The 27,015-nt window shown below is 48.4% G+C and overlaps 1 protein-coding gene across 2 annotated transcripts in view; it reads right to left on the reverse strand.

The window, feature by feature from the left end:
• Positions 1-27,015, reverse strand: part of RCC2 (regulator of chromosome condensation 2) — a 613,770-nt gene that overhangs the window by 391,608 nt on the left and 195,147 nt on the right. For both annotated transcript variants that reach the window (XM_069611136.1, XM_069611137.1), the window contains exon 5: positions 1,632-1,763. In XM_069611136.1, the coding sequence (XP_069467237.1) occupies positions 1,632-1,763 (132 nt within the window). The remainder of the gene's footprint in view (positions 1-1,631; positions 1,764-27,015) is intronic.

Here is a 27,015-nt window from a genome sequence, read left to right on the forward strand (position 1 = left end):
AAGGGGCTCAGGCTCAGTCAATCATTCTTCCTGGGAGTCCAGAGGATCTTCCTGGAGCTCTTGGCCAGCTTAAAAGCAACACACAATCTGTTCCTCTCCCTGGCTATTCGGTTCCAGCTGCAACTGCAGTGGAAATTCAAATAGCTTCGAGGCGATGTCCAGGTGGCTTACTTTGCAGTTGATTGGTCCCACCAACCCAAAAGGGAGAAGTCGTCCTTGTGGGCTTCTCTAGTCAAAACGAAATTGCAGTTTCAGCACAGCAGCAGAGCTTCACTGGGCAAACCAACGGTCCAGGAGTTGCAGTAGATGTCATCTTCAAGTTCTTGTTCGGATTCCTTCGTCTAGTGGTCGACTCAGCCTTCCAAGCCTCGCCTTTTATGTAAGTTTCTCCCATTCATTCCAGCCTACCGGTCAGTCACCCAGCACAGTGGCTGTCCTTGCCGGACAGTCAGCCGGCCAATCACCTAAGAGTGCATTCCTGTCTCCTAGGAGACTAAGCACAGGGAGTTTCGGACACCTCCCTCGCTTCCTGCCCCCGCCAGACACCCTGGAGCCAGAAGGGGGCTTCACCTCTTGAATCCCACCAAAGACAAAACGAACAAAGGGACCAAACCTGGTTTGGCACGCAGAGTAAATGTCAAGAAAGACCTTTCCACACAGAAATGGCGGAAAAAAAAAAAAGACGACCGGCCCATGGGTGCTTTACCGTGGCTGCCAACGCAGCCTGCGGTAGAAAAACAACGGTAGTTACAAGTAAACCACTGCCACCAGCCCTTCATCGAGGAAAGGCTAACATAAAAATGTCACATGAGAAGTTAGACAAAGGGGATAGTAAGTAACCCCTCCAGCACCGTATTGTAAGATAGTGTGTGCTTGGTCTAAAAAGTTACAAAAATGTAAGTAAAGTCAATTTCACTTTACTGCTCTTGGAAACAGTAGTTTAACCAAGAGATGGTATTTAAACCTTTGGGAAATCTGAAAGACTTCTCTGCGCCACTGCACTAAAGGTTCTGTGTGACAATGTAAAAGATGATGCCTATGGAGTCAGACTCCACAACCAAAGGAAACCGAGTTCAAAATCACATTAAAATACGAGAGCATGTGAAAAAGGGTCTCACTCGCTCCAGGTTAAAAATTCCTCAAAATCTAGCAAAGTTAAGGTAGAGAGAAATTAGCACATTTCTGAGAATTCTCCCTAACAAATGGTTTTACTAAGTTGGACTTCAGAAAGACTGTTTTACAGCATGTCAGCACAGACTTCAAATTGAGGCCGTAGGTGCAGTGTGCAGCGGAGACCAGAATTTTTATTTTATCCACTTTCCCCTTTCCCCCCCCCCCCCTCCCCCCGGGGGTTATCAGTCCAGTAATTATTAAATCTAAGATTGTTGAACAGGCTAACCTAAGGTGTCTGGTGGGTTCATCGTCCTCTCCTGCAGGAATGAAGAGCTGGGATCTGATAAATATCATGCCATCATCCACCTACATTAGTCCCTTCAGCCCAGTTACCTTTTAATGTTAGTTACTAGAGGGACCCACATGATACATCCCACTGTGCCACACAATCCTGTGCCACATGGAATGCTTCACATACCTTGTGCATCGCCAAAGCCATTCTCCGAAGCCCACATTACCTGTTAAAGCCAGCGTGTGGTTACGACCGCAGGCCGCAGCAACCATCACCTCATCACTCAGGGCCGCAATAAGTTTAGGGGCATCCACTCTATGTATGTCCCCATGCCCTAGTTGTCCTTTCTCATTACGACCTAGAAAGAGAAACAGATGCTCTACTGTAAAAACAGAAAAGGCAAAACACCAAATGAGAGAATAAAAAAAGCTACAAGCAACATCCACTATATGTTGGTGATTGGGCATATTCAAGGACAAACCAATTAAACACTGTGTAGTGTACTAAATGAGCAAGCAATGTATTGAATCATATGCGTCTTTGATCAAGTCCATGGTATTTCCAATTAACACATCAAGAATGTTATCCAACTTCAGAGTATGAAAAATATATAGTACAATGTTTAGGGGTGGGGAAGAAAGGACTAGTGGTGCCTGCTGGCTTGTGTTTGAAGAGCGCAGTTTGTGCTAGGACGACAGGTGGATTGAGTTGAAGACTGCCTTCTTCGGAGGGGCTAGACAAACTGCAAGCAGAAAAACAAGTTGGACCAGAAAACCCGTGAATCTTATTGGCTTTACTAGCTTCAATTGACCCCACTGTAGATCGATTGTGGCAACTAGTCCCCAAAACAAGAATTAAAATAGGATTGTAGCCAATACAGTATCCCTACATGGACAATTAGGGCCAACATGCTTTGACTTGGACCAACAATTTATTTTATATATTCGAATTTGTTTAAAGCGCACGTCAGCCGGGGCATAGTGGCGCTGTTACATGAAGACATAATCTGGTTACAATGGAAGGAAGATGGTTACAAAGCAAATTTCATTACATGACAAATTACGTAGCAGACGTAAGAGCACGTGTAGGTGAAGTAGGGAGGATGTTAGTTGAATAGTGTAGTTTTGAGGGATTTTCGAAAGGAGTACAGCGATGGTTCTGCTCTGAGTGAGTTGGGGAGGGCATTCCAGAGCTTAGGTGCTATGTGTGGGAAGCCAATGCTGCCGGCTTTGGCTCTTCTTACAGTGGGTACTCTGAGTTGGTTGGCGTGATGGCTTCTTCTAGGACGGGTGGAGGAGTTCTGGCCTGGTCTGAGTACACTTTCATGACCCTACCTTCAAGGAAGGATGTGATCCAAGTGGTTGCCTTGTAAGAGAAGTGTGCAGAATTGAAGAGGTGAGATGTGAAAATGCTGTGGTCGACCAGGTCGAATACTGCAGAGAGGTCGAGCAGTAGGAGGAGAGCAGGTTTGCCTGTGTCCATTATCTTGGTAATTTGATTCTTTAGATCTAGAAGGGCAGTTTCAGTCCCGTGGCCTTTGCGGAAACCTGATTGTCTTTTGCCTAGGATGGTGTTGGTTTCCATGTAGTGTTGGATTTGGTTGTGTGCAGCTAGGATTTTGAGGAGGAAGGGGACGGTGGTGATTGGGAGATAGTTATTAGGGGAAGGAAGGATCGAGAAAGGGATTTTTCAGGAGCGGGCGAACCCAAGCTTCTTTTAGGCACTGTGGTACGGTTCCAGATGCGAATGAGGCATTGATGAAAGCCGTGATGATGGGGGTGAGGGGTTCTGAGCACTCTTTGATTAAGGAGGGTGCACAGATATCCCCTTTGCATGTCAAAGGTTTGATTTTTTTTGAGGAGGTCCTTGACTTCCGTCTCTGAGACTTCTCTGAAAGCAAAAAGGGGTGTTTGTGAGGGAGAGTTGTTGGTGGGAGGTGTGGGCGAGCAGGTGGGGGTGTTGAGAGCTTTGCGTTGGGAGGCTATTTTTTTTTGGAGTGTGTTGACTTTATTCAGGAGGGCAGACTGAATGCCTGTGCACCATGCTTCATCCTTGATGATTTCGTCTGGGCTGGAGGCAGGTGTGGTGAGTTCTTTGACTATGGAGAATATTTCTCTCGATTTGGAGCTGGCATTAGTAATTCTCTGGTTATAGGATTCGGATTTAGCGTGGAATATAGCTTTTTTGTAGGTCGACGAGATCAGTTTGAAATCTTTAAGAGAAGATTGGTTAGGCGCTAATTGCCATCTTGATAGAGCTTTGCGCTTCTTGGTACGAAGGTCAGATAGTTCTTCAGTGAACCAAGAGTTGCAGTGCATGGATTCTTTCCCTTTTTATCTTCTAGAGGGGCAATGAGTTTGATGACTTTAGTGAGTGCACTGGAGTAGATGTTGGCGAGGGAGGTACGGTCATGGGTAAATGGAGGCTTGAGATCAGGGATATCGAGGAGAGGAATGAGATTGGAAGCAGTGAGTTTTTTGGAGCTTCTTACTTTAGCGGGAGGGGCATGAGAAGGTTTCATGGGTGGGTGTGGTAGGAATGGAGAATTGAATGAGGTAATGTCTGTCCATGGGAGGGCCGAGATGGAGGTGATAGCAGATGAGCAGTTGTGATCAGCTAGCCAGTCAATGGATCTGCCTTGGTTATGTGTGATAGTTATTTGGCTGAGTTAGCGACTGCTTTGTCCTTCGGGTCAAATAAGCCAAGGTTAATATCCCCTAGAAGGGCGCTTTTGAGGTTGTTGCCTATGTTTTGGAGGAGTTGCATTTGGTAGTCAGGGGGTGATCCTGGTGGTCTGTAGGTGATAAAGTTTATGGTGCAGTTAGGGGAGAGGGCTAGTTTAGCAATGAGGAGATCAGCGTCATTGTTCCATTGTTGATTACACATTCTCATGGCGAGGGGTTCTTTAAAGATGAGGTTAACGCCGCCACCACCTTTAGAGTTCTTACGGTCCTGTCTGAGGACGGTATAGTTTTGTGGGAGGGCGAGGTGGATGGATGGACTGGAGGCTTCATGGAGCCAGGTTTCGGATATGGCAAGTAGGTCAAGATTGTGGGTGGTGATAAGGTCACTGATTTCAATGGCATGAGCATGGAAAGAGCGCGCATTGATGAGTGCACATCTTAAAGTGTGTGTGCGTGTGCGCGCGTGTGTGTGTGTGTGTGTGTTTTTTGGGGGGTGCTGGAGGTGGAGGGTGCGTGTTTGAGTGTGGGAGGATGGGGCGTGATAGGTGCGGCGTGATGGGTGTTAGGGTAGTGAGCATGGTCAGAGAGGTGAGGCTGGGCGACTGATGTGTGGGTGCGAGAGCGAAGTCTGTTCCTAAGGAGTGTGGAGTGCTGCGGAGAGCTAGGAGGGGTTTGCTGCGTGTTCTTAGTCTACAGAGCCTGAGGTGGAGTGGGCGATGTCCGATCAGATTGGTATGGTGGTTGAGTGTGGGTTGGAGTGCAGACGATGGTGTGGAGTGTATGAAGTCAGATGGTGGAGGAGGGCATGGGTGAGCATGCTGGTCTGGTTGCGCAGGCAGCATACTGCAGATGGCCAGAAGGGAGAGAGATACGATGATGGAGGATGAGGGATGGAGGATGGAGGTGCGTAGGCGCTGTGGGGTGTGTGCAAGGGGCTACATTTGTGGACAACAGATGTACAGGCAGGCAGGTACTAACACCGTTGATGGGGGCAGGCAGTAACACAGTTGATCAGGGCCGCTTCAACAACAATTAATTATGGCAGCGGGCGGCAGCAATCAATTGGGCATGTTCAACAACATTAAAATGGCGAGGCAGCTAGATGCTAAGTTCAACATTCAAGTGGCAAGGCAGAAAGATGCTAATATCAACATTCAAATGGCAGGGTAGCTAGATGCTAAAAATCAACATGGGCACTGATGGTTATGTCCAAGGGCTACTGTCCTCTATGTGTGCCTCGGTGCGCTAACAGGGGTGCCAAAAGGGCCTTAGGTGCGGGCCTTCGGCGTAAGGCCGGCTGAGCCTGCCGGCTTCGGATTGGCCTGTTCGATGTTGTGGCTCCCGCATCCCCATTGGCCAGCTACTGTAGCCTGGTTAGCAGGATAGGGGGCACTCCAGAGTGCAAGGGGCAGCCATTTGGAATGGTCTTCAGCAGGTCAGGCAGTGTAATAGCTGGGCAATCACAAGGCCCTTTGTACGGTGTTAGGATGGCAGGCAAACGTTTATGCAACGTTGCAAACCCTATGCAGGATGTGGCAAGGTGTGTAGCTTTTAAGCTGCACAATAAATTGAATGCCAGGGAAAAAAAACACTTTGTGGTGGATGCGGCGGTGATTTTATAAACGCTTTTACAGTGTTACGTTCCGGATGCCAGATGCACAATAGTGCAGCTTTTTTAGAAGCGCAATAGGCAGTTTTATTTCCCTCAAGAGCTGCTAACGAAAAATCTATGAAAGTAAGATTTTGGGGAAAGCAACAGTGCGAATCGTGATCAGTAGCATACACACTCTCACACCACAACCTTCCCTGCAAAATCCAGTTCCTGCAGCATAAGTTAGGATAGATTTATCTTTGTGTGTGAAATCCCCACCCCTTGCAAGTTCACCAGCACTTTCAGCTGGACACCTGGATTTTCCGACTAATTCTCCTCTGTTAGTGGTAACCTTTTTCCACGCTCAACCCTCCTTTTACTCTAGCATAAGGAGCCTTTTTAGTCCCTTTGGGTTTTCTTTTCAGTTATGCTTTCTTCAGATTCGTAGGCATCTGCTTTCTAGTGAAGCAACACAGCACCTTTTGTGCAGTGTTAGAAGCTACTAGAGCTTCTCCATCGTTTTTCTTCACCTGACTAACACTTGCAGTTATCAGGGCATGGGGATAACTTATCAGACCTTTGTTTTCTCTTATGCTATCAGCACACAGGACCTTATGCTGAGTGCTGAGGGGGAACAGTGTATCCTTTTCTCGACTCTGCAGTAACATTTCGTTACTGTAACAAGCCCATCTGTTCAGCCAGGTGGCAGTGTACCTTCTGCACTTTTTATCACATGCGGCACTGGCAGGCACATAAGTCACACCATAAACCAAAAATGGAGGCCTTACTTTTTTTAAGCCCTGAACTAGATGGCTTGTCCTTTCTGGACTCTACAATTCTGGGTGGAGGAAGGTTCCTTTGTCCTTTTGTCCTTGGCGGCTTCTTGTAGCAAGCCTGTAAATGTTCCCAGAGCACCTGGCAGGACCGGCAGCGGGGGAGGTCGACCAAACTTCCCAGCCTCTTGCCCTGCAGTGCACCTGGCTGAAACCAGTTCAAACTGGGAGGCTGGCTGTCCTCATTGGACAGTCACCTACCCGCCAGATCCCCCTGCAGGACTCACAGGCGTTATGGCTGGGAGAATGCGTATGGGAAAACTCCCAAACACACCATTCAATACTTTAGCAACACGGGGGCAGCAATCCAGCTCTAGACAAGTTCTACCAAGAGTCTCACCGTCACTTAGGAATGAAGAGGTTGCAGCACGATGCCTCCAAGTTGCAGAGTACCTAGTCACCGGATTCTTGGTCAGGCAGAAAGAAGGAAAGCTGGAGTGGATCTCGCAGCAGTGTGAAGAGGCTCCCAGCAATGGATTATTTGGGGTTCTGTGGTTTTGGTGCCTTTGAGAAACACCAGTGAAAAACGATTACCGCCCGGTCGATTCGTCTCGATATCTTGGTACAGCACTCTGGGGAGGGGACATCAAATTGCCTTTGGAGGTCCGGCAGAAGGCAACAGTTTCGGGAAGATTCGATCTTCGGAAGACTATGCACTTCACAGTGGGCATCGGTCACAGGGTATTGGCCGTTTGCAGCCTGTGAAGGTCACAGCTTGTCGTGGGATGGCTCAAAATGTAGATCGCCAAACTGATTGGTCCCACCAGTCTAAAGGCAGAGTAGTCTTCTTCAGAGTTCTCCTGACGCTTGGAAGAAGAGGTCAGACAGCAGCGATTACACAGAAGGTGGCTCTAGTCGTCTGGAAGTTGTGGTGGACACCTTTTCTTCCTTGTTGAGTCTTTTTCCAGGGGTTAGCTGGTCTTCAGCCTCAGGATCCGTGCCTTTTATGCAGGAAACTAGCCAATCAGCACAAATGTACAATTCAAACTGTGGGTGGTGGCTGTTCTTTCAGCCTCTCCCCCTCACCCCTCCGGTGAAGTAGTGCCAGGCAGGCACACCAGAAGACAAAAAAGCAGAGCTCGAGTCCTCCCCCGTTTCCTGTCCTCACAGACACTCTTGAGCCTTGGCCGGGTTCACAAAGGATTCCTGCGAAGACAAGTGTCATACCAGGACCTCCCACACCCAACAAGACCAAGAAGGGACAAGCAAATATGAAATGACGAAAGAACAGTCGCCATTTTGGTGACATGGGGACCCTTCTGTGCACTACCGCAGGCTGGGAGGAAAGCCAGGGAGTAAAAATGGCACAAAAGTAGGTAGGATAAAATCACTGCCACAGCCATTCAGGTTAGCCTGACATCGAAACCAAAAAGGTACCGGAGCAGTGAGAAGAACATGTTACTTACCCCTGGTAATATTCTTTCGACTATGTTCCGCCCACGTATTCCTCATGTTTAGATATCTTCACTTCCAGCATCTGCTCCTTTGGAAAAAAAAAAAGTCTTCACTTTTCTTTCCCAGCAGAGAGGGCTGTGTGTCGATGCGATCGACTCAATGTTCGAGGGCCACCGTCGCAAGATAGACATCACAGGTATCGATAGCATGTGCAGCACCAGTTAGCTTCAGTTCCATTTTTTTTCGCCTTCTTCCCACAGGGTTACCTACATTAGCGTGTCAAAGACATTATCAGACATTGAAAGAGTGCAAGTTGTAATGCATGGAATTCTACTGCGCAGTAAGCTGGGAGGGGCCATGCGGAATGCGTGGGAGGAACATCCAGTCAAAAGAACGTTACTAGGGTTAAGTAACTTGTTGTTCGAATGGATTGTGTCCTCCCACAAGAGCTCATCTTTAGATAGACTGCCAAAGCAGTGTAAGGTTTTGAGGAGGGAGTACGCATTTTCAAATCATAAATAGAATTCTTAGGTTTCGTCATGAATGGAATTCAGAACTGCCTTTCCAAATCCTCCTTCCTGATCTGAAGCAGAGTCCAAGCAGTAGTGTTTTGTGAAGGTATGAATGGTAGACCAGGTGGCTGTCGCACAAATGTCATTCATTGGCACCCCTCTTTGTAAGGCAGAAGTTGTAGCCATGCCCCTTGTGGAGTGAGCCTTTGGGCCTTCTCGGGGATCCTTTCCTTGCAGCCTGTAGCATTCTGTAATACATAGGATTATCCATCTGGATAATGTTTGCTTTGTGACTGCCAGACCCAATTTGTGTCCATTGTACCCCACTAAGAGTTGGTCATCTAGTCTTATTTTAGCCATTCGTGATATATAAATGCTAAGCGCCTCTTATGTTCTAACCTATGTATTCTCTCTTCCTCCTTACTAGGGTGGGGAGGTGGATAGAATGTTGGCAGAACAATTTGAGAAATGTGAAAGTTTGATACTATTCATGGAAAAAATACAAATAAATCTTGTTCAACTCTCAGGGCAACCTTGTCCTTAGAAAAAGTAGTAAAAGGTGGCTTACTTGATAAGTCTTGTAACTCCCTCACCCTGCAGGCTGAGGATAATAAAATGGTTTTAAAAGTCAACTGACATGAGTGAAGCGGCTCAAAGGGAACGTGCATAAGAAATGTCAGCACTAGATTGAAGTCCCAAACAGGGACCAGAAATGAGACAGGAGGGAACACATTTGTGAGGCCTTTTAGAAATTGAATAATCAGTGGCATTTTGAACTATGAAGTTTCTTCCGACGTGTGCTTAAAAAATGAAACGCCAAGTGCCCTTTTGATGGTACCAATCTGTAGCACCAGATTTGCCAAATGCAATTAGAAAGACAACACCATAGGAGTATCACACTGAAAAGGATCCACATTCTTTTTCGATGCACCAGATGCAAAACTTGTTCCAACTGCAACGATACAGAGACTTACTTTGTTGCTGACCTACTTGTCGAAAGCAAAATCTCCATGTCTTCCGGGAGGTCCCAATTCTTTTCTCAACCTCTCAAACCATGCATCAAAGGTTGAGGTCTTGACCTCTGGATGGAGAACCCAACCCTCCTCTCGCGAGAGACGGTCCTCTCTTTGTGGAAGATGCATTGGAGGGCAGATGGAAATGTCCAGAAGGTCTGGGTACCAGATCATCCTGGCCCAAACCAGAGCAATTAGTATCATGGATTTCCTGAACTTTCTCAACCTCCTGATTACTTGAGGAATGACCGGGACTGGAGGAAACGCATAAAACTCCCAGTCCACTACGAACGCGGCCCCTAGAGCCTCTGAGGAAATTCCCTGGAGTAGAACAGCTCACATTTCTGGTTGAGACTGGTCACGAACAGTCTACTTGAGGGGTTGCCCAAGGGGCAAAGAACTCTTCAAGGACTTCGAGCTGGTTCCCACTCGTGGGAGACTGTCCTCTGCCTACTCAGTGTCCGCTGCCATGCTCTCCTCTCTGGATAGGTGCACTGCTGAGAGGGAGATTACTTCTGGACTAGCCCAGAACCAGAGATGCATTGTCTCTCTGCACAGTGTTAGTGACCCTACACCATCTCTTATTGAGGAAGTACATGGCCACTGTGTTGTCCGTCATTATCAGGACATTCCAACCCCGTACAGAGGCCTTCAGCACTAGTCTGATTGCCCTCCGCTCCAAAAGGTTGATGTGTAGTCTGGACTCCAATGGAAACCAACTACTGACTATCAGATTTTTGGCTCGGGCTCCTCAACCCATGAGTGAGGCATCCGTAACTTATCTCCAGCCCTGGGTGCCAAAAAGGTCATCCATTCAGAATATTGTCCTTGTAGGTCCACCAAAGGAGTATTACGCTCACCTTGTCTACAAGGGGGCATCGGGTGCTCGTAGGCATGTGGGTGTCTGCCAAGTCAATTCCAGGGTGCTGCGTTTGACCTGCTGTCCTGCACAGGTATGGTATTGGTGCGGGTTTGCTCCTATGATGGGAAAGTGTGGTAAATCAAGATTGCTCGTGCCTTCCCCGCTACACCTCCCCGTACCCCTCTTCATTACTGGTGATTTAAATTCTCCGGTAAATTCCTCACCTTGTGATTTTGGTTTGTGGCTCTCCGTCCTGCTGGTTCTCAGCAGGGGTGCAGTTTCAAGGGGCGCAGTTTTGCCTGTAGGTATCCAGTTACTTCACTGGCTCCTGAGCATGTGAAGTCCTAGCTCAGACCAGCTGTGGTGTCGACTTGTCCTGCCCCTCTTTTGCAGTCTTTGCCTTGCCCACTGTAATGTTCTTATTGTTGTTCGTTTTTGTTTTTTGTCTGCAGGAGCCGGGTTCAGCTGGTTGAGCGCGAGAGCTCCGATCCTACTCAAGTCGAATGGATAGTGCTTAGGGGATCAGGAGCGCTGAGCCGCATTGGCAGGTAAGTGGGGGCTCACCTTGGTGTTGCAAGAGGGACGCGGGTTGCGTTCTCCTGCTGGCGTCCGTGTTCTTATCGGTCTTTATTTCTTTCCAGGTGCCGGTGACCAGTTCTGTGGAGAGCTGCTTTGTGAAACGATGAAGCAAACCGCTCGTGAAGTGGTGACGAGGTAACCGTTCTCCATCGTTGTCTGGACCGTGTTACAGGATACTCAGGTAAGTATAACTACGGCCTTAAATCATATCCTTGTCTTGCTAAAGTTTTCTTGTATTTCCTCTGCAGGTTGCTGGTAACGGTCGCGGTGAGCATCACGCTGCAGTAGAGCAGATTAATGAGAAGCACAAACTCAGGCAGGGGTGGGACTTAGCCAACCATGCCCAGCCACACCCAATAGTCTAGCCAGGATGAAAGCAGGGGTTGTGGCTCAGTGTCTGCCATATTTGGAGGGCCAGGAAGTGGTTCCCTCTTAGTGTTTCCTCACGCTGCTCCTTCTCGTGAATCTCGCGCCAGAGACGCCAGGACAAGGTCCAGGTGACTCTTTTCTGTGTGTCATGGGGTTTAAGCAAGATGCCCCCCCACCCCTCCAAGCATGTCTCAATAAAGATCCCACTACAACACGGGGGTGACTGGGTATGTGCGCTCCTGGGCAGTTGATCCTGACAGTACTCCCCACCAAGGCCCCTCTCAAGGGCGGTTTTTCCCCTGGTGCAGGTTTGGTTGGAAGATTGTGATGGAAGCGTTTGACCAGCCGTGGAGCATGAATATGGTCGCTGGGCTCCCAAGTCCTGTCTTGTGGCTCATACCCCTTCCAGTCTACAATTTAATACAACTTGGACTGGACCCACTTAGAGTCTAGGGTGTCTCTGACTTCAAAATCAGGCTCACCATCCACGATTATAGGGGTTGGAGGTGTTTTGATCCATGTACCGGGCTTAACTGGTTTCAGGAGAGAAACGTGGAATACTGGGTGTATTTGCATGTTGGGAGGTAGGGCCAGTTTCATTGCTACCGGATTGACCACTGATTTGATGATATATGGACCTAGATATCTTGGGTGGAACGTTCGAGACCTTTTCATAGGGAAGTGTCTGGATGCTAACCACACTGCATCCCCGACCTGGTAAGCTGGAGCCTCCTTTCAATGCTGGTCCAAAAACTGCTTCTGTCTTTCTTCGGACTTGGCTAGGTGTTCGGTTGCAGCCTTGAGAACATGAGTGATTGTGGTGTGTAAGGTTGTTACTGCCGGCATCTCTAGTGTCTCGGGCGGATCAAAAAGGGACATTCGTGGGTGCCGCCCAAACATGATGTAGAAAGGGCTATGTCCTGTACTGGTATGGGTAGAATAGTTGTATGCATATTCGGCTACCCAGAACACATCCTTCCAGGTGTCCTGTTCTGTGTAACATACACCTCAGGTATTACTCCAGTGTTCGATTAGTCCGTTCAGTTTGACCATCAGTCTGGGGATGATGGCTTGTGGACAGACAGAGGTTGATTTTTGCGAGCTCACAACCCCTTTTCCAAAATTTTTACATAAAACTGGCCACCTCGATCTGACACCGGGGCTGATGGGAACCCGTGTAACCGTATGTTTTGTTCCAGGAATACCTTAGCCAAGGTGGAAGCGGTCGGAAGGCCTTTCAGTGGAATAAAGTGGGCAATTTAAGTCTACCACGACTAAAATGGTAGTATAGCCGTTACAGAGGGTTGGGGGGTCAGTAATAAAGTCAAGTGATAGCATGTGCCAGGGTGTAGGCAGCACCGCCAAACGGCGTAGGAGACTGGCATGTTTTTGGGATTTGTTCTGCGTTCAGATTCCACATGTTGATACAAACCGGATTATGTCCTTTCGCCAGGTTGGCCACCCGTAATTCGTTTTGACCTTAGCCAATGTTTTGGTTACTCCTGGGTGCCCTTCCACTAGGGAGTGGTGGTAATTAGTAATAACCCGGTCTTGCAATTCCTTGTTTGGATATAAAGGTGCCCTTGGAAATATGGTAGCCTGTCGGTGAGCGTGTCGCTCCCTTTTCGCAACCCATGTCTGCTGGATCTTCCTGTCCACAAAAGGTTGGATTTTCGTTTTTAGGTTACCCAGGGGTGAAGCTGCTGTAAGGACACCTAGGATCTTCTCCTCCGGAATAGCTATTGAATCTGGTGTTGTATATAAGTCTTCTCCCTCACCCATGAGACAGGGCATCAGCTTTTCCGTTGCGTACCCCAGGTCTGTATATGATTACGTAGTCTGATTCAGCGAAGAAGAGGGCCCATCAGAGTTGGTGGGATGACTGTGCTGTAGCTGTTTTTAGGTATTGCAAGTTGAGATTGTCAGTGACCGTATGCCTGGCCCCCAAGAGAAAATTCCTCCATGCCTTGAATGCTGCTTTGATCGCCAGAAGCTCCTGGTCCGTGATTGCATAATTTAACTCTGGTGCCGAGAACTTGCGTGACCAGAACGCCACTGGGTGTAATTGACCAGTGTCTGGGTTTCTTTGTGAGAGGACCGCTCCCATCGCAATATTGGAGGCATTGGTTTCGACCATGTACGGGAGGTCAGGCAGGGGGTGTTGTAGAACCGAAGCGGAGGTACATTTCTGTTTCAGATTCTGAAAGGCCTCTTCTGCCTCTGCGGACCAGTTGAAATGCTTGTTCTTTCGCAGCAGGGAAGTGATCGGTGGACAATTTGAGAGAACCCCAGGATGAAACAGCGGTAGAAATTTGCAAATCTGAGCACGCTCTGGACTGCTTTCACAGGTGACGGTGAAGGCCAGTTAAGAATGGCATCTACCTTTCGTGCATCTATTCGAATGCCCTGTGGGGGGAGGATGAAACCCAGGAACTCTACCTCCGTTACATGGAAGAAGCACTTTTCTAGCTTGGCATACAGCCGGTGTTGCCGGAGATTCTCAAGGACAGCTCAACCGTAGGCAAGATATGCTCTTTTTCTGTGGTGGAGTATGACAATGCATTACTTACCGTAAAAGCATTTCTGATGGTTGTATCTGCTTAGATTCACATGCTGTGCATAGGTCCGACATCCAGTGGTCACTGCGGAGTATTGCATTTTGTTTTTCATAGTCGAAAAGGGGACGTCGACAAGGCATGTCTAACACTATCCCTATAGTGACGTGTGTTGTACCCACAATCCCTCACGCGTCGAGGTCCCTCGGTTTGTATTTTTTCTGCCCTGAGGGAGCCTTCTATACGTGAGTGAGTACAGAAAAGAGAGATGTAGAAAGATGTCTATGTTCCTTCCATCCGAGCGGGGAGGAAGGGTGGGCGCATGTGAATCTAAGCAGATACAACCATCAGAAATGCTAAATGCTTTTACGGTAAGTAATGCATTGTCTTCTGATGTTTGTTAATCTGCATAGAATCACATGCTGTGCATAGACTAGCGAGCAGTACCCGGAGTTGGCGGTGGGTTATGAGAAGGAACAGTAGAGAAAAGATGTCTTAATACTGCCTGTCCCATCTGGGAGTCAGATCTAGAATGTGCATCTAGACAGTAGTGTTTTGTAAAGGTGTGCACAGAACTCCAGGTAGCCGCTTTGCAGATGGACTCAAGGGGAACATTTGCAATGAACGCTATGGAAGCCCCAGTGCCTCGAGTGGAATGTGCTCCTGGCTTGAAGGGTAGTTCTCTCTTAGCAAGAGCGTAAAAGAGTGATGCATTGAACAATCCATCTAGATATAGTGGACTTTGAGACTGCATCTCCTTCTCTTCCTGCTGCCACCGAGACAAAGAACTGGTTAGTCTTTCTCAGTGGTCTGGTTCTTTCCATGTAGAACATGACAGCTCTGCGTACATCTAGTGTATGCAGACTTTTTTCTCCCAAGCTGGAAGGGTTTTGAAAGAACGTTGGTAGTTCTATTGACTGGTTTACATGAAATTTCGAGATGAATTTTGGTGCAAACCTTGGGTGTGTGCGGAGAACCACCTTATCCTTGTGAACTGTTGCGAAGGGGTCTAGAACAGAAAGAGCCTGTAGTTCACTTACTCTCCTAATGGAGGTGATAGCTATTAGGAAAGCAGTCTTAAGAGTGAGGTCCTTAAGAGTTGCCTTGTGCATGGGTTCAAAGGGAGGGCCCATGAGTCTAGAAAGTACCACATTTAAGTCCCATCCGGGAGCTGGGTTAGCTATCGGAGGGTGTATTCTCTTTACCCCCTCCATGAAGGCTTTGATAACTGGTATCTTCCACCACGACACTAAGTTGGTGTATGCAGAAAGTGCCGCTAGGTGGACTTTAATGGAATTGAACACTAGACCTGAATCCAGTAAATGGGTCAGGTACAGAACAATGTTCGTGGGAGAGCAGTCAACCGGGTTGATGCTCTTACCTCTACACCAGATGACAAATCTTTTCCACTTGCTAGAATAGCAGTGGCGAGTATTAGGTTTTCTGGCTTCCCTGAGGATGTCCATACATCTCTGCGGGAGTAGTAGATGTCCAAATTCTATGATCTCAGGAGCCAGGCTGCTAAGTTCATGGTCTGAGGAAATTCTATGATCTCAGGAGCCAGGCTGCTAAGTTCATGGTCTGAGGGCATAGATGCAGTGTCCTGCCCTTGTCCTGTGACAGCATGTTGTACGGGCAGGGAAGTCTCACTGGGGGAGCTAGGGACATCTCCATCAAGTGAGCGAACCATGGCTGCCAGGCCCACATTGGGACCACTAGTATCATGGTAACCTGTTCCTGGTGCATCTTGTGCACCACCTTGTTGAGAAGGGGAGTCGGGGGGAAAGGCGTCAACAAATTTCCCTGACCATTGAATCGACAGACCGTTCCCCTTGGACTGGTTTTGGGGGTACCTGGAGGCGTAACTTTGGCATTGTGAGTTCTCCAGTGTTGCGAACAGGTCTATTTCCGGGAATCCCCATTGCATGAAGACGTTTAAGACGATGTCTTCGTGCAATTGCCATTCGTACTCTTCGGGCAGGGGGAAGTCTCTGCTGAGTTTGTCTGCTAGCAGATTGAGTTCCCCTGGTACGTGGTGACAGTAGGAACATCTTGTGTTTGAGAGCCCACTTCCATATATTCTGTGACAGTTTGGACAGTCCTGGAGAGTGGGTTCCCCCCTGCTTGTTGATGTAGTACATGGCTGTGGTGCTATCTGTAAGGACCATCACTGTCTTCCCTTGTAGGTGTTCCTGGAAGGCTTTAAGTGCTTTGAACACCGCTAGTAGCTCCAGAAGGTTTATATGCTTGGATGCTACGTTCGGAGCAGACTCTGTGAGCAGTTTGATGGGATAGGTGAGCCCCCCATCCTGTGAGAGATGCGTCTGTGGTTAGAGTGGCTTCCACCGTGGGTGTGGCAAAGGGTTTCCCTATTATCAGGTTTTCCTTTGTCCACCACCGTAGCGAGAGAACCAAGGCCTGCGAGACCACCACTAGATCGTCCCATTGTCCGCTGGCCTGACACCACTGGCTGTTGAGCCACTCTTGCATTGGGCGCATGCGCAGGCGCGCGTGAGGTACCAAATAAATACACGACGCCATCATACCTAGCAAACGCATCGCTTTGCGCACCGTCACCTCTCGACCTGCCACATATTGGGGGATCTGAAACAGCATGTTTTGGACCCTCTCGTTGGAGGGGAAGACGAGGCCGTCCTTTGTTCGAATTAGAGACCCTAGGAATTGTTTGACTTGGCTGGGCTCCAAGCTGGACTTCTTCTCGTTGATGGAGAAGCCCAGTCTTTTGGGTGTTTGAGAAGCATGTCTCGTAAGAATCCCCTGTTATGAGCCAGTCATCGAGGTAAGGGTATACTGGGATGGATAACCTGCGCAGGTGTGCCGCTGCCACTGCCAGGACCTTCGTGAATACCCTTGGTGCAGATGCTATGCCGAAGGGTAGCACTCTGAACTGGTAGTGTTTACCCTCTATCATGAACCTCAGGTATTTTCTGTACGCTGGCAACATTAAAATATGAAAGTATGCATCTTTCATGTCCAGTGTTGTCATGTAATCTCCCTGTGATAGCAGTGGGATCACTTCCTGTAAGGTCACCATACGAAACTTCTGGGATTTGACAAACTTGTTCGCTGGGCGCAGATCTAATACAGGGCGCATGGTTAGATCCTTTTTGGGTACAAGGAAGTACACTGAATAAATACCTTCCATTACCTGAGATAGAGGCACAACCTCTATGGCTCCTTTTTCCAGCAGTTGGTCCACTTCTTGGAGAAGGATGGCGAGGTGTTCTGGTGTCATGCGGCGTCCCCTCGGGGGTCTGTATGTTGGTGAACTGTTGAACTCTATACAGTAGCCGCGGGCTATGGTGGAAAGTACCTAGCGGTCTGATGTTATTCCCTCCCATGCTGGAAGAAAGGATGTTAACCGGCCCCGACCGGCGTTGCATGGGAGGGGACGCGAATCTTCGCGTCACTTGGTGGTGTTGTTGGCTTGGGAGCCTCTGGGGGTGGAATCCCGGCCTCTTCCCTTGCCACGACGTTGACCCCTCTGATTGTTCTGGCCGCTATTACTCTGGTAGTTGCTGGCAGAGTACTGTTGGTTTTGTTGCTGGCATTGTCCACGAAAAAAGCGCTTAATACCAAATCCCCGCCTATTAGGAGGTTTAGAAATTTGGTCTAAGGTCTTTATAGTATCAAATTCTTTTTTCGCGTTCTCCAGCGCGTCATCCACTGCTCTCCCAAAGAGGTTGGATTCCTCTATGGGTTTATTAATAAGGGATGCTTGTGTTTCCGCCTTAAATCCGGAATTGCGAAGCCAGATGTAACGCTTCAGTAAAATTCCTTGTACCAAAGTGCGGCCAGCCGTCTGCTGCATCGAGGGTATTCTTGATGATGCTTTGATTGACCAGAGAGCCCTTGTTAACTGTAGCCAGTAAACGAGTCCTTAGGGGTTCGGGAGCTTCTTCGATGTCCTGTCTGAGCTTAGCCCATTGAGCATCGGCGTAGCTTGCCAATAGGGTATTATTATTGGCGATTCTGGTAGAGAATGCTGCAGAGGTGGTGATTCTCTTGGCTAGGGCATACAGCTTCTTCCCCTCTTTATCTGGGGGTGCCTCGCTAGTAGATAGTGGGACTCCTGCCCTTTTTCTGGTGTTGGTCACGACCAGGGAGTCCGGGATTGAGTGACCCTTAATATATAATGGGTCTGATTGAGAGGGAGAGAACAGTTTCTCAATCCTCGGATTGACCCCTCTCACCAATGCAGGAGTGGAAAGAGAAGGTGTAATACGTCTCTTAACTGAGGCGAGGATAGGTATAACCTGGCTAGTGGGGGGGGTTTTCTTTGATAATCCTCTCCACAAAATCGGTGTCTGGGGTGACGTCTCCAGTTCCGATTTCGAAATGCGCTGCTGCCTTCTTCAGCAGTGCATTGAAGGTGGGTTGATCATCAACAGGCGAAGGGTTCCTGACTGGTGTAGTTTCAGTAGACCTGATGACTATACTGCTACTGCCTGCGTCAGTCGACCTAGCCGGTGACTGCCAGGGATTTTGGTCGCCCTCGCCTGTGTCTTCCTGGAATCCTTCCTCACATAGGTTAGTTTCCTCGTGAAAACCTTCCTCTTCTTGTTGGTCCTCAACATAGGTGAACTCATCTTCCTCTTGGAAGAAGGTGTCTTCCTCAGTGGGATTGTAAGAGTTTATGTCCTCCTGTATGGGGTTATAAAACTTCTGTTATTTAGCCCTTGGACTCTCAATGGGTGCCTCTCTTGGTCTCTTGGGCGCCCTGTCTTCTGGGATGGGCATGAACCTATCTAGTTTGTCCATACAGGTCTGGAACCTTTCAAAGGTCCACTGAGGTCGGCAAGGACGGTCTGGGAAAGAAAAGGGGGTTTCTTCCTCCTGTAATTGTCTGGTTCTGTCCCATAACGTCGAAGAAAGAGCCTTCGCCTTCCGAGTAGCCTTCTTGCTGGCTAGGGCCTTCCGACGGTGTCGGGAACTGACCTGATCTGTTTTCCGGTGCCTTCGGCGTATCTTTAACCTTGTGCGCGGTTTTCGGCGTTTCACTTGCTGTACGTCTTTGGCCGTCCTTAGATGCTATGCGCGCGAGGCTTTCGGCGATCATTCTCTCTTCCGAGGGATTGGTCGCCGTTGCGCTATGGATCGTCGAGCCTTTGCTCGTCGAGTCCTTGTTGGTAACGTGAGCGCTCTTGCGATGCGTGTCGCCGGAAATTTTGGTCTTAGCGCCCTTATTTTTAGAGTGCCCAGTCGCCTGTCGCGGAAGCGGTGGCGGGGAGGGCTGACGACCCTTACGGTCGGTGGAAGACGTCGGTGGGCCCGGCGTCCGCGTTGGCGCTATGGCTGTCTTCGTCTTCGACAAATGTGTGCCTGGGGGGTATGTGCTTTGGTGTTTTTCTGTGTGCGTCCTTTTCGCCGGGGTGTTCATCCCCATAAGCTGGGCGTGAGCCGGGCTTGTCGGGGCCGGGGACGGACGAGGAGCGTGAACGCTCTTTTGAGAGGTCTACAGCCTCCGTTACAGGGGCCGTGTAGTCACTATCCTCGTCACACTCGGCGGCGGCAGCGGGCGAGGAGTCAGGCCTAGACATAGCATAGGCCACCCACCTTTTGACCCTGCGGTCCTTTAGAGTTTTGGCCTTTAGTAATTTGCAGGCCGCACAGCCGTCCTCCTGGTGATCGAGGGGTAAGCAACAGTTGCACCGTTTATGCTTATCCTTCCAGGAATATTTACCCTTGCAAAGCGGGCAAAACCTAAATGGCGTCCTCTCCATAGCTGAGGGTAATAGGTGTGACTACGACCTCGACAGAGAGGGAGGGGAAAGAGAAAGGCATTCTTAAAGAAAAGACCACAAAGCCCCACTCTCCCTACTGTGTATGGCCGGCGAGGCCAGGCCACATGTTGGGCAGCGCCGAAGGATCTCCTCCGCTCGTCCGTCGAAGATCTTGCTCGGCAGAGAAACGACTCTGCGTCGAGGGAGGGATCTATCGTTATTGGTATTAATAACAAACGACCAAAGGTCGAAGAAACTATTTGCCAATGTCTCTCGAGGAGCTCCGCATAAAGGCGACCAGTAGCTGGGCGGAAAAAAACAATCTTGAGGGACCTCGACGCGTGAGGGATTGTGGGTACAACGCACGTCACTATAGGGATAGTGTTACAGACACGCCTTGTCGACGACCCCTTTTCGACTACGAAAAACAAAATGCAATACTCCGCAGTGACCACTGGATGTCGGACCTATGCACAGCATGTGATTCTAAGCAGATTAACAAACATCAGAAATCAGGATATCGTCGATGTACACCAGTGCACAGATGTCGAGTAGCTGCCACAGCATGTCGTTCATGAAGAACTGCAATGCCGCAGGGGCATTAAAGAGCCCAAAAGGCATGACCCGATACTCGTAAAGGCCATATATCGTACGGAAGGCGGTTTTCCATCTGTCTCTCTTTTACCCTTACCAGGTGATAGGCCCCCTAAGGTCCAGCTTAGTGTAGATCCGGGCCTCCTTGACTTGGTCCAGGAGTTCTGGGATGAGCGTCAGGGGATATCGGTTCTTCACCGTTATCTGGTTCAAGGACCGGTAGTCAATACAGGTCTTCAGATTCCCCCCCCACCCCTTCTTAGGCACGAAGAAGAGGGGCAAGGCAGAGGGCGACTTGGATGGGTGGATGAAGCCATTTGCTAGATACTGGTCGGGGTATGTTTTCAGGTGGAGGTTCTCCTGCTCGGTTAGTGCGTAAATCTGACTGCATAAGATCTGAGCTCCCGGTATGAGGGCTATTTGGCAGTTGTAATGCCTGTGTGGGGGTAATGCATTTGCCTGCTCCGTTTGAAAAACATCCAGATAGTCCATATTCTGGGGTGGCAATGTGCCCGACAGGCCCAGCATCATCCCCCTTTCGGTATCGTTTTCACCTGTTCTCTCGGAAGGGATCACGCACTGTAGCAAGACCCAACGCAGTCTTTGGAGAAGGTCAGAACTCTTGCGCGCCAGTCGATTTGAGGGTTGTGGACTTCCAACCAGGTCATTCCTAGAATCATCCGGAATTAAGGAGCGCTGATGAGGTTGAATTTGATGTCTTCCCGATGTCCATCCTGACATAGAAGAGTCACTTCTTCAGTGCAACGTGTCACAGGGCCAGAGGATAATTGGGTACCATCGACGGCCGTGACGCTTTTTGTCGTCATCTTTTGACGGAGGGGGGAAGACCCATCCTACTTGTCAGATCCTGGTCTACGTATTTGCCAAAGGCTCCACTGTCTATGTACGCCTCCAAGGCATGCATTCTAGACGGTTGTTTGTGTCTGATCAAGATCACTGTACGACTAGGTGCAAGGTCTGTGATAGTTCCTGCTCACTGCTCGACAAGCGGCCCCCTATGCTTGCCGGGCATTGGAGTTACACACATTCCCCTCTCCCCCGAGTCAGATTCTGTGTCCTCCCTGTCTTTTCCAAGAACTGAGACCACTGGGTTTTGAGGGCCCATTGGAGGGAGATGAGCAGAGCCTCGGGCACCAGAAGAATGCAGGATGCCATGAGGCCGAGATACCTCAAAAGGCCTGAAGACGCTGGGCACTCTTGATGACCTTCTGCAGAATGTGCTGAGCCCTCACCTCAGGTGGGGAGGCTTTTCCCTGAGAATACATCCAAGACTGCTCCGATAAATTGGAGCTTTTGAGATGATATCATGTGGGAACGTCTTGAAATTGGGGGAAAAGCCCAGTCTGTGGACAGAGTGGCAAGTTATGGTGAGATGTTCCAGGGCCTCATCAGCCAATCGTCCAGGTAGGGGTAGACGTGAATCCCCACAGACTCACTGCCACCACCCATCAACTTGGTGAAAACCCTCGGGTAGAGGTCAGCCCAAATGGCATAACTCGAAATTGATAATGAGAACCGCCAACTGAGAACATCTGGTACTCTATGCTTGTGATGGATAAGCATATGGACGTAAGCATCCTTAAGGTCCCATGACACCATCAAATCCTGAAGCTGGAGATCCTTAAAGATCAGAAAGGGTGACCATCCTAAATTTGTCTTACTGAGCAAATTGTTCCAGCATGGGTCCCAATCCGCTGTCCTGCCTGGGGATTAGGAAATAGGGAGGGTGCCACCCTTTGTTCCTCTAACATCACAGGTACTGGTTCTATAGCATCTTTCTCTAGCAGGCTCAACATTTCCTGCAAAAGGAACGGGCACAAAACTTCGAATGAGTGGCTCTGTTAGGCAAGATTGTATGCAGTACCCTGTGGGAGACTGCACCAGCCTTGTCTTGGCAATAGTTAAGCCAACCTTTGGTATAAGCATGTACTACACAAGTTGGTAGAGTGACTGAGCAGCTAGGCTTATCTCAAGAGGGGTCAATGTGAGCTGAAGGGATGTAACAGACTTTCACAGTGACAAGTATCCAAATAAAACATACTCAAGGTTTCTTGATTAAACAATTATTTAACAGTCAGTTTGAACAAGTCTTCTTTAGAAGGGAGCAAATATGTAACACTTAAAATATACTTCAAAAATACACAAACAGTTTCAATAAATCAGTAGATACCCATTTGGGATGGCACACAGACACTTCCTACACCCTGAGGTGAGACTTAAATAACTAGGACACTGGACATTGATATATCACTGGTACATTTAGACCAATACTGAGATTTGTATTAAAAGGAAAAGGTTGGAGGGTAGAAACAATGGTTAACAAGTTTCTCAAACAGGTAAGTACTTTTGACCCCTCGCTCCCCAATGCAATGTAGATCAACCCTTCCCCAGCTACACAAGTAAAGAATGTGTGACTTTTTGGGGGGACAGAACAAAAAAAAGTCAGAGGTTAGAAGAGTCTTCCGGGAGCCAGGACAGCCAATGTTACCTTAAGCAAAATATAGCAGAGCTGGAGTTCTTCTTAAAGGTAAGTAAATAGTCAATGTTAGAGAGTTTATGTTGAAAAAAATATCACTGTTGGGCCACAAGCTGGGAGGCTTGTGATGGGCAAAGCTGCAAGCAACTCGGCAAGAGGCAGCCAAATCAAGTCTCAACTGAGTGCTAGCAATGCTACTCAAGAGGTATGTACCCCTTAGATACAGTACCTTAAGTCTGAAGAAATTGGTTCCAGCTGGCTTCTGTTCCTGTTGTAGTCTGCAGATCCTGTTCCTGGGCCTCAGTCGTGGGCACAAGAGGGAGGACGTCTGGGGACTCCTGCACTACGATTCGAAGGTCGATCGCAGCAACGGGCAAACTTCAGATCAGTGGCACTGTTTCAGCTTCTCGCGAATAGCACCACTGCGGTTCTCGGACACCTTCTGGCCTTTCCTTGGTTCTGGGGTCCAGCACTCTTGAGGTGGCTCAGGCTTGCTTAGTCCTGCTTAGAGTGAGTCGAGAGGATCTCCCTGGAGCTGGAGTCTGACTTAAAAACGATGCCCTCTATTCTGGTGTTCCGCTCCCTGGCACTCGGTTCCTGCAGCAGCAAAGGAAGTACAGCCAGCTTCGAGAGGATTTCCAGATGAGTTCGTCTTGGGGTCGATTGGTCCCATCAACCCAAGGGGAGAAGTAGTCCTTTGCAGGGCTTCTCTAGTCGAGGTGGATTTGGAGCTTCTGCACTGCAGCAGGGCTTCAACTGGGCAAACCAACAGTCCAGGAGTTGCAGCAGGCTTTTCTTCGAAGTTCTTCTTTGGATTCCTTTGTCCAGTGGTCGACTCTGCCTTCTGTCAAAAAGACATTGCCTTTTATGCAGGTTTCTCCCATTCATTCGCAGCCTAGCTGTCAATCATACAGCAGGGTGGCTGTCTTCCAAGGACAGCCAGCCAATCACCTTTGGGTGCATTCCTATAACCAAGGAGACTAGACGAGTGGAGTTTCGGGCACCTCCCTCACTTCCTGCCCTGCCAGACACACTGAAGCCAGGAGGTAGACTTCACCAGTGAATCCCGCCAAAGACAAAATGAACAAAAGGGACTGTTAGGGAGAATTCTCAAAAATGTGCTAATTCCCTCCACTTTGGAGACCCCCAGCAACTTTGCTTGATTTTGAGGACTTGATTTTTTTTACCTGGAAAGAGCGAGGCCCTTTCCCCCCCCATTCTCTCATGTGTTTCAAATGTGAATTTTCTGTTTCTTTTGATTATGGAGTCTAACCAACTCCACAGGCATCATCTTTTACAACTGTCACAAAGCACCTACAGTGCAGTGCCACAGGGAAGTCTTCCAGATTCCCCAAGGTTTAAATACCTTCTCTCGGATCAACTACTCTTTCCCAGAGCAGTAAAGGTAAATTGACTTTACTTAGCATTGTAACTTTCTAGACCCAGCACACACTATCTTACAATAGAGTGCTGGAGGGGTTACTTAGTATACCGTTTGTCTAGCTTCTTATGTAGAATATTAGATGTTACCCTTTCCTCAATTGACTGGCTGGTGGCAGTGGTTTTGTTTTGAACTACCTTTGTTTACATTTACCGCGACCGTTTGTGGCTCTGGTAAAGTAACCGCGGGAGCCATCTTTTTCAAAATGGCGTACAGCCATCTTTGCTAAAATGGTCTTTTTTCGCCAGGTCTTTGTGGGAAGGTCCTTCTATAGAGTTTCTCTGCGCGCCAAACCAGGTTTGGTCTCTTTGTTCATTTCGCCTTTGGCAGGGTTTCTGAGAGAAACCCGCCTCTGGCGCCCGAGTGCCTGGGGTGGGCAGGAAGTGAGGGAGGTGCCGAAACTCCCTGTGCTTAGTCTCCTAGGAGACCCAAATGCACTCTTTGGCGATTGGCTGGCTGACTGTCCTGCAAGGACAGCCACCCTGCTGGGTGAGTGACAGCTAGGCTGGAATGAAAGGGAGAAAACTGAATAAAAGGAGTCTTTTAGCTTGGAAGGCAGAGCCTACCACTGGACGAAGGAACCAAAGAAGAGCTTGAAGAGGATGCCTGCTGCAACTCCTGGACCGTTGGTTTGCCCGGTGAAGCCCTGCTGCAGTGACTACTTGCCAAGTTCACATAGACGGAGAAGCCCCTGCACGGACCTCTCCACTTGAGTTGGTGGGACCAATCAACTCCAAAGTAAGCCACCTGGACACCCATCTCAGAGCTGGTTGAATTTACTCAGAGTTGCTGCAGGATACCGTATAGCCAGGGAGAGGGACACCAGATTGTGTGCGTTACTTTTATGCTGGCCTAAAGCTTTTTGAAGAACCTCCGGACTCCACGAAGCAGGACTGACCAAGCCTAAGCCCCCTCAGTAGAGTGCTGGACCCCAGACGCAAGAAAGGTCCACCTTGACAGCCAGGAACCGCGCTTATTGCCATTTGCTGTACTGCAGGGAGCTGAAACGCACAACAGCCACTGAAAGTAAAGTTTGCTGGTTGCCAGTTTTGACAGTCCCAGTGCAGGAGTCCCCCAGACATCCTCCCTCTTGCCCCACGGCCGAGGGCCAGGAACAGTGAGATCTGAGATCTACTTAACATTCTTGCTTTTAGTTCATTATTCTTTCCTTTAACAGGGAGAGACCTGACTTTGCACATTTCTTTCAGTTGCTCTGCTGTCAAAATGATTAAATGATTAGGGCTTCCTGTCTGAAGCTATCCATATCTGGCATGTTACAGTTGCTTTTCTAGTGGAGGTTAGCCTTGTGAAGGTTTTAGTTGAACAAAAGTAAAGCAAACTCTCAATGTAACAACTCTACAATATATCCTCACCGCCTGCCACCAGTGTTAGGCAAAGTTTGTATGCAGTACCCTCTGGAAACACTACAAACAACTCTGACTACAGGTATAGGAAACCCAACCTTTGGTATAAGCTTATACTACACAGTTTTGGTAGCGTGTTGAGCAGCCAGGCTCATCTCAAGAGGGGAAATTTGAGCTGTAGTGGCGTTACAAAGATTCACAATTACAGGTATTCAAATAAACTCTTACACTCAGGGTTTCTTGCATAAACAATTATTCATTTATTTATCAGTCAGTTATAAAGCCTTATTCAGAAGGGAGCAATGTAATAGTAACACAAATATACTTCAATACTGTACACTCTAGTTTCTGAATCAGAAAATACCGATTTGGGATGGCCCACAGACACAACCTACACCCACAGGTGACTTGACTAACAAGGGTGCTGGGGACATTAATAGATTACTGTTGGCATTCAGAACACTTTAAAAAGTTGGAAAAAGGCAAAGGTTAATAGAACACAAGAAATGTCAAATATTCATAAGCAGTGCAAATACATTCAGATAGAAATTAGAAGATGCATTCAATTCAATAGGCTAAGCCAAAGATAGTAGGCAAGAGTCTTTGTATAGGATGCAGCACTTCAGGTAAGTAAATGGAAATGTCTTTGCACAAGTTCTTACGAGTCTTTGATGAAAAGAAGTATCAAATGTAGGGCCACAAGCCGATTAGAGTTGTGGAAGTTACAAGCACTTCTACAGTAAGAGGTAAGTTTTCTTAGACTTATTTTACAGTACCTTGGTAAAGAAAAGATGCAGCTGATGACTTCTGTTCCTGGGCCTCAGTCGTGGGGACAAGAGGGAGGATGTCGGGAGACTCCTGCAAAGCACCGACGGTCAAAACCTGCAACCGGCAAACTTCACCTTCAGTGGCTGTTCAGTGTTTCAGCTCCTCGCGTCTACCGCAAATAGCAACACCATGGTCCCTGGCTGTCGAGATGGACTGTGCTTGCTTCTGGGGTCCCGAACTCTATTGAGGGGGGTAGGCTCGGTCAGTCCTGCTTCCTGGGAGTCCGGAGGATCTTTCTGAAGCTCTAGACCAGCTTAAAAGCAATGCACAGAGTCTGGTGTTCCTCTCCCTGGCTATACGGTTTCCACGGTAGTTAAAACTAAACCACTGCTACCAGCCATTCATCAAGGGAAGGGTAACATAAAAATGTTACATGAGAAGCTAGACTAAGTATCCCCTCCAGCACCCTATTGTAAGATAGTGTGTGCTGGGTCTAGAAAGTTACAAATGTAAGTAAAGTCAATTTCACTTTACTGCTCTTGGAAACAGTAGTTTATACAAGAGAAGGTATTTAAGCCTTGGGGAAATCTGAAAGACTTCCCTGTGCCACTGCACTGAGGGTGCTGTTTGACAATGTAAAAGATGATTCCTATGGAGTTTGGCAAACTCCTTAACCAAAAGAAACAGTGTTCATGTAATGGTCTCACTCTCTCAAGGTTAAAAATGTAAGTCCTCAAAATCCAGCAAGGTTGCTGGGGGTCTCTAAGGTAGAGGGGAATTGGCTCATTTCTGAGAATTCTCCCTAATAA

This window comes from Ambystoma mexicanum, chromosome 8 (genome assembly GCF_040938575.1).
Source record: "Ambystoma mexicanum isolate Mex_15411 chromosome 8, UKY_AmexF1_1, whole genome shotgun sequence".
Lineage (NCBI taxonomy): Eukaryota > Metazoa > Chordata > Amphibia > Caudata > Ambystomatidae > Ambystoma > Ambystoma mexicanum.